The following is a 7,465-nucleotide window of genomic DNA, read 5'->3' as shown; positions in this document are numbered from 1 at the left end:
AAAACGTCCCGGGGGCGGATGGGAGGCCGACCCAGCTGCCTAAGGAAATTGAGGATGTTTTCCCCTTGGTTCGCCCGACCTGGGACTACGACACTGTTGCTGGTAGGGAGCGGCTCCGTCTCTATCGCCAGGTACTCCTAGCGGGTCTCAAAGGGGCAGGGCGTCGCCCCACCAATTTGGCAAAGGTACGTGCTATAGTGCAGGGAAAAGATGAGACGCCGGCAGGTTTTCTGGAGAGGTTAATAGAAGGCTATACTGGCCACCGTAGTACAGGGCTCAGGGCAGAGTAAGTCAGGACAGAGTAGGGACCTGGGAGACAAAAGAGGACCACGGGTTGAACGAGACCAGTGTGCCTACTGCAAAGAAAAAGGACATTGGGTTAAAGATTGCCCAAAGAGGGGCCAAACGCAGGGACCTGAAAAGAAGCCCATTCCTGTTTTGTCCCTAGAAGATGAAGATTAGGGGTGTCAGGGCCAGGAACCCCCCTGAGCCTCGGATAACCCTTAAAGTGGGGGGAACAGCCGGTGACCTTCCTGGTCGATACGGGGGCTCAACATTCAGTTTTAACTGAGGCAAAAGGACCCTTGAGCTCTAAAACGTCTTGGGTTCAGGGGGCAACTGGAGGCAAGTTATATCGATGGACAACCGAACGGAAGGTCCACCTGAGCACTGGGCAAGTAACGCATTCCTTCTTACTGGTCCCAGACTGCCCTTACCCTCTCCTAGGCAGAGACCTTCTTTCAAAAGTAGGGGCCCAGATACATTTTCAGCAAAAAGGGGCCACTATTACTGGCGCGGGAGGGCAGCCCCTCCAGGTACTGACCTTGCGCCTAGAGGATGAACACCGGCTGCACGAGGACTCTCCACCGTCCGTGCAGCCCCTAGATTCTGAATAGCTCACTAACTACCCTCAGGCCTGGGTGGAAACGGCCAGAATGGGACTAGCTGTAAACCAGCCACCCATAATTATAAACTTAAAACCCTCGGCCACCCCCATATCGATCTGGCAATATTCAATGAGCAAAGAGGCCAAAGAAGGCATTCGGCCCCATATACAGAGACTATTACAATTGGGCATTTTAATACCTTGTCAGTGACCCTGGAATACTCCTCTACTACCCGTAAAAAAACCCGGCACAGGAGATTACCGGCCGGTACAAGATTTACGAGAGGTTAACTGGAGGACAGAGGACATACATCCCACGGTGCCGAATACCTACAACTTGCTCAGCACCTTACCCCCAAGCCATGTCTGGTATATGGTGTTAGATCTAAAAGATGCATTCTTTCGCCTAAGGTTAAGCTCTCAAAGCCAGCCTATTTTTGCCTTTGAATGAAAGATCCTGAGACGGGATTCTCAGGACAACTCACTTGGACAAGGCTGCCACAGGGATTCAAAAACTCCCCCACTTTGTTCGATGAAGCCTTGCATCGGGACTTGGCAGATTTCCGAGTTGGCCATCCGGACCTCGTCCTCCTGCAGTACGTGGATGATTTGCTCCTGGCGGCTAGGACAGAACAGGATTGTGTAAAAGGTACGGGGGCCCTGCTTGAGAGACTGGGAGAACTGGGGTATAGGGCCTCCGCCAAAAAGGCCCAAATAGGCCAGAGACAGGCCAGAGACAGACCTATCTGGGATATCTCCTGGAAGGAGGCCAGAGGTGGCTGACGGAGAGCCGCAAAAAGGCTGTAGCCCTGATCCCAGCACCCACTAATGCCAAAGGACTACGAGAGTTCCTCGGCAGTGCTGGGTTCTGCCACCTCTGGATACCCGGGTTTGCGGAGATGGCAGCTCCCCTATATCCTCTCAGGAAATCCAACACCCCCTACCACTGGGGAAAGGAGCAACAATTGGCTTCTGACAAAATAAAAAGGGCCTTATTGACCGCCCCTGCCCTGAGCCTCCCAGATGTAACCAAGCCTTTTACGCTATATGTTGATGAACATAATGGAATAGCCAAAGGGGTCCTAACTCAAAAACTGGGACCCTGGAAAAGGCCCGTGGCATACTTTTCAAAAAAATTAGACAGCGTGGCTGCAGGATGGCTCCCATGTCTCCGAATAATAGCGGCTGTGGCAGTCCTGGTAAAAGACTCAGACAAGTTGACTTTCGGCCAACCCCTCACTGTGGTGGCCCCCCACGCCGTAGAGACAGTCATCCGCCAGCCTCCTGATCGATGGCTCTCAAACGCCCGGGTCACCCATTATCAGGCCATGTTACTGAATTCTGAGCGGATACGGTTTGGAACGGCTACATCTCTAAACCCGGCCACCTTGCTTCCAGAAACCGAGTCCCCCTCCCTAGTAATGCATGATTGCCACCAGATCCTAGCTGAAGTCCATGGCACCAGAGGGGACTTGACGGACCAGCCTTTGCCAGATGCTGAAGCAACCTGGTACACGGATGGGAGTAGCTTTCTACGAAATGGTGAGCGTAAAGCCGGGGCAGCCGTGGTAGATGGGAAAGCTGTCATTTGGGTCAGTGCCTTAGAGCCTGGGACTTCAGCTCAAAGGGCAGAGCTTATAGCCCTAACTCAGGCCCTAAGAAAGGCTAAGGACAAAAAGGTCAACATTTATACTGACAGCAGATATGCTTTTGCAACTGCCCATGTTCATGGAGAAATATACCGTAGAAGGGGTCTCCTAACCTCAGCAGGTAAAAACATCAAAAACAGAGAAGAAATACAAGATCTTCTCCATTCCCTCTTTCTGCCGAGAAAACTGAGTATAATTCACTGTCCTGGGCATCAGCGAGGCAATGACCCAGTAGCAGAGGGGAACAGGATGGCCGATGAGACAGCACGGGCCGCTGCACTAGGCCCACAGGCCCTCTCCCTACAAGTACCAGAGGCTGTCCGGACACCGGGGCAACTCTCTCTCGAGTACTCAGACAGCGACCTAGATATCGTCCAGCAAATAGGGGCAAAATATGACGAGCAAATGAAGGTCTGGAAACACCAAGGGAAGACGGTCCTGCCCCAGAAAAGGGCCAAAGAACTGATGACTCACCTCCACCGATGGACTCACCTCGGACACACACAAAAAAAATTAAAAGCACTCCTCCGGAGAGAAGGTCAGACCTATTACATTCCCAAACTCCCCTCCCTGATCCAACAGGTAACCGACGCTTGTGTACCTTGTGCTAAGGTAAATACCAAACACTTCAAGATGCCTGAGGGAACCGGGATGAGGGGAGAAAAACCCGGAACTAATTGGGAAGTAGACTTCACCGAAATCAAGCCAGGTAAATATGGTAACAAGTACCTCCTAGTGTTTATAGATACCTTTTCAGGCTGGACAGAAGCATTCCCCACCAAGCGAGAAACCGCCCAGGTGGTTGTCAAGAAAATCCTGGAAGAAATTTTCCCCCGGTTTGGACTGCCCAAGGTAATAGGGTCGGACAACCGCCCCGCCTTCGTCTCCCAGGTAAGTCAGTTGGTGGCCAGATTACTGGGGATAAATTGGAAATTACATTGTGCATACAGACCCCAGAGCTCAGGTCAGGTAGAAAGAATGAATAGAACAATTAAAGAGACCCTAACTAAATTGACATTGGAGACTGGCACTAGAGACTGGGTCCAACTCCTCCCTATGGTTCTGTTCCGAGTCCGGAACACTCCCGCGCGCCATGGGCTAACTCCTTACGAGATTCTCTATGGAGGTCCCCCACCAGTAACGGACTTACTAGATTCTGCTCTTGACCCTCTTGCTAACACTCCCGGTTTACAGGACAGGCTAAAGGCGCTCCAGATTATCCAGCACCAGATCTGGAAACCCCTTGCGGCTGTCTACCGCCCCGGAGACACAACCGGCCCACACCCGTTCCAGATCGCTGACTCCGTCTATGTCAGGAGACATCAGTCCAGGACGCTTGAGCCCCGCTGGAAGGGCCCATATACTGTACTACTGACCACCCCAACCGCCTTAAAGGTAGACGGCATTGCTGCTTGGGTCCACGCCTCACACGTCCAGCGCGCCCCATCAACGAGCACCGCTGACGCCAGCCAGGACGGACCGGACGAGCCACTCCAATGGAAGCTCCACCGCACCCAAAACCCGCTCAAGATAAGACTTTCAAAAATTGTTCAATGACAGTTGTTATATTCCTACCTCTCCTAGCGCTCTTCACCTCCGCCAAAGGTGACCCTCATGCCCTCAAAAGGTTAACCTGGCAGGTACTAACGTCTGGGGGTGACGAGGTCTGGTCTATAACTAAGCCCGCCCCCCGTGGGAACCTGGTGGCCTGACCTATATCCTGACCTATGCAAGCTAACCATAGGGGCCCCTAGCCCATGGGGCCTAGAGGGATACTTCGACACCTCTAGAGCCCCTAACCAAGAAAGCCCTCCAGGGCGACTGGGATTAGACCCATGGGGAGGATGTGGCACGCCTGAAAGAAGGGCCATGCTAAGCACTCTTCCCTTTTTTTTTTATTTTTTTAAAATTTTTATTTACTTATGATAGAGAGAGAGAGGCAGAGACACAGGCAGAGGGAGAAGCAGGCTCCATGCACCGGGAGCCCGACGTGGGATTCGATCCTGGGTCTCCAGGATCGCGCCCTGGGCCAAAGGCAGGCACCAAACCGCTGCGCCACCCAGGGATCCCCACTCTTCCCTTTTATGTCTGTCCCGGGCACCACAGAGATCGCAGGCTAAATCCCACCTGTGGAGGAGGGTAATACTTCTATTGTAAAAATTGGGGGTGTGAAACTACGGGGGATACAGAATGGAGGCCCTCCTCCTCCTGGGATTATATCACTGTCAAGGCTAACTATACTCACCCGACATTTAGCAAACGGAAAACCCTTAATTATGGGCCCTGCCAAGGGTGGTGTCATCCCCTACGGATATCCTTCACGGAGCCCGGAAAAAGGGCTACTTACTGGCCAATGGATATACTGGGGACTCAGGTTATACAAAGAAAGAACAGATGATGGTTTTATATTCAGAATTAAACTAAAAATAAAATCCCCAGACCCCGTGGCGATCGGGGAACAAAGAGCTCCTGCTAAACTAACAGCCCCAGCCCTAGCCGCAGGGAGTGCCACACCCACTAACTTCGCGGTCACTCCAACCCCTCGGTCGTCACCCGAGACGGGACAACGACTGTTTAATCTTATCATAGGGGCATTCCTGGCCCTTAATCGAACCAGCCCCGATGTAACTAAATCCTGCTGGCTCTGCCTTGCATCCCCCCCCGCCTTATTATGAGGGAATTGCTACTTCAGGGACCTATAATAACATCACTAGCACTCAGGGATGCACACCCGACTCCCAACCACAACTCACCCTTACAGAAGTTTCAGGACAGGGAACCTGCATAGGAACACCCCCCCCCCCCGGGGCTACCAGAGACTCTGCAACACTACCACCCCGATTTGGGGGACTGATTCTTACCTGGAGCCCCAGCCGGGAACTTGGTGGGCATGCAACAAAGGCCTCACCCTCTGTGTGTCGGCTAAGGTTCTAAATAGCTCAAACGACTTCTGTGTCATGGTGCAGATCATACCCAGGGTGTTCTATCACCCTGCTGAAACTCTAGAAAATCAGTATGATAAACCTCCCACCCGTTTTCGGCGCGAACCTGTCTCCCTAACCTTAGCCGTTATGTTGGGACTAGGGGTCGCTGCTGGGGTGGGTACTGGCGCAGCTGCTCTGATCCAGGGCTCACGGCGTTATATAGAACTCCAAACAGCTGTAGATGAGGATCTACGGACACTAGCGCAGTCCGTTTCTAAGTTAGAACAGTCCCTCACCTCACTTTCAGAAGTAGCACTTCACAACAGGAGAGGCTTGGATTTACTTTTCCTGAAAGAGGGAGGACTGTGTGCGGCCCTGGGAGAGGAATGCTGTTTCTATGCAGACCATTCTGGAGTCATCAGAGACTCCATGGCCAAACTCAGGGAAAGGTTAAATGAAAGACAAAGGGACCGGGAGGCCCAGCAGGGCTGGTTTGAAAGCTGGTTTAATCAGTCTCCCTGGTTGACCACCCTAATCTCTACCATTCTGGGCCCTCTAGTTATCCTGCTCCTGCTGCTAACTTTCGGCCCCTGCGTCCTCAACCGGCTGCTCCACTTCATCGGAGAAAGATTGTCTATTACCCAAGCTCTGGTATTAACTCAGCAATGTCGGGCCCTCCAAACTGAAGAAATAAATGTTCCCTAAGATTTTAAGGTTAAAATCAGCCCAAACAAGAGGAGGGAATGAAGAAACCTCCCCCCTTGTAAGTAGGGCCAGCCCTAACCCAGAGGCAGCCCATCCAGGCGCCTTCCTGAAATTTTAGCAACTAAAAGCATTCTGTTCACAATAAGAAAACCATTTTCCCCCACACCCTGATTGGAATGTCCCTGAATAGGTTCATGTGGACCCTCTGTGAAATCAACCTGGACGCTACGCGACTCCCGCGGTTCTTTTGCCTTTAGGCGGTTTCTTTCCTTTTGCCTTTAAAAGATACCTGTAATTGGAAAAAAAAAAAATCCCTGTAATTGTTAATCGGGGCTCTTTTCCTCCTCGGAGGCGGAGAGCCAGTTTGCGCAAACGTTCAATAAACCCTCTTGCTAATTGCATCTGCCTGTCTGGGGTCTGAGTCTCTGGGGCGTCCACCGGGACACGTTGGCACCCCTGAGCCAGGGTCCAACAGGAGAAGAGGACATTTAAAAAATGAATTTTAGTTTTTTCACACCATCAAGGTGACTCATGTGTGTCAACATCAAGGAATCCCCCCACCCCCCCCACCCCCTCCCGGCCGGGATGCCAAGAGGAGGTTTCTCAAAACTAGAAGGGAAGGGTGTTTTTCCCCTTGTTACCAATCTAGCTCCAGAGATATTCTATTAGTGACATATATACCCTTTCCCCAAAACAACAATGAAGTGTTCCAACATAGCTTTAAAAGAAAAGTAAAACAAAATTCTGCATTTTTATAAAACTTGATAAAAATAGTATTTCAAACTGTACAGTCACCAGAAGTACACAGTTATCAAAAATACACACATTTCACTTGGCATCTCCAGCACCTTCAGCTTTCTGTGCCTGATCTGTTTTGGCATCTCCATTTTCTGCAGGGTTATTTCCATCCTTGCCAGCATCAGCTTCCCCTTTTTCCCTTTGGGTACCTTCTCTCCCTTCTTTGCAGAGGCCTTTTTTTTTTTTTTTAAGGTTTTATTTATTTATTCATGAGAGATCCAGAGAGAAAGAGGCAGAGACACAGGCAGAGGGAGAGGCAGGCTCCATGCAGGGAGCCCAATGTGGGACTCTCCAGGATCATGCCCTGGGCCAAAGGCAAGCGCTAAACCACTGAGCCACCCAGGCTGCCCTGCAGGGGCCTTTTTAGGCTTGGGCTCTGGCTTTGGAGGAGCAGGCTTAGCAGATAACCTTGCAGATCTTCTCTGTGGCTTTATCTCCTTTAGCATCCCCTTCAGCCTTTCTTTTGGGCATGGTGGCGATGGTGGCAGGCAGGACTTTAGTGC

General features: G+C 51.4%; 1 protein-coding gene across 1 annotated transcript; it reads left to right on the top strand.

Annotated features, from left to right (window-relative positions):
* Positions 1-524: 524 nt before the first annotated feature.
* LOC129511197 (uncharacterized) lies at positions 525-4,116 on the top strand (the record flags this gene model as incomplete). Its single annotated transcript, XM_055327760.1, is given in 3 exon segments — positions 525-1,332; positions 1,335-1,535; positions 2,285-4,116. Coding segments are annotated over 3 exon segments (2,817 nt in total), but the record flags the coding sequence as incomplete, so codon positions are not given.
* Between the last annotated feature and the right edge of the window lie 3,349 nt (positions 4,117-7,465).

Source organism: Nyctereutes procyonoides, unplaced genomic scaffold (assembly GCF_905146905.1).
Source record: "Nyctereutes procyonoides isolate TBG_1078 unplaced genomic scaffold, NYPRO_anot_genome, whole genome shotgun sequence".
Taxonomy (NCBI): domain Eukaryota; kingdom Metazoa; phylum Chordata; class Mammalia; order Carnivora; family Canidae; genus Nyctereutes; species Nyctereutes procyonoides.
Note: the sequence above shows the minus strand (reverse complement) of the source record. Positions and strands in the feature narration are given on the sequence as shown.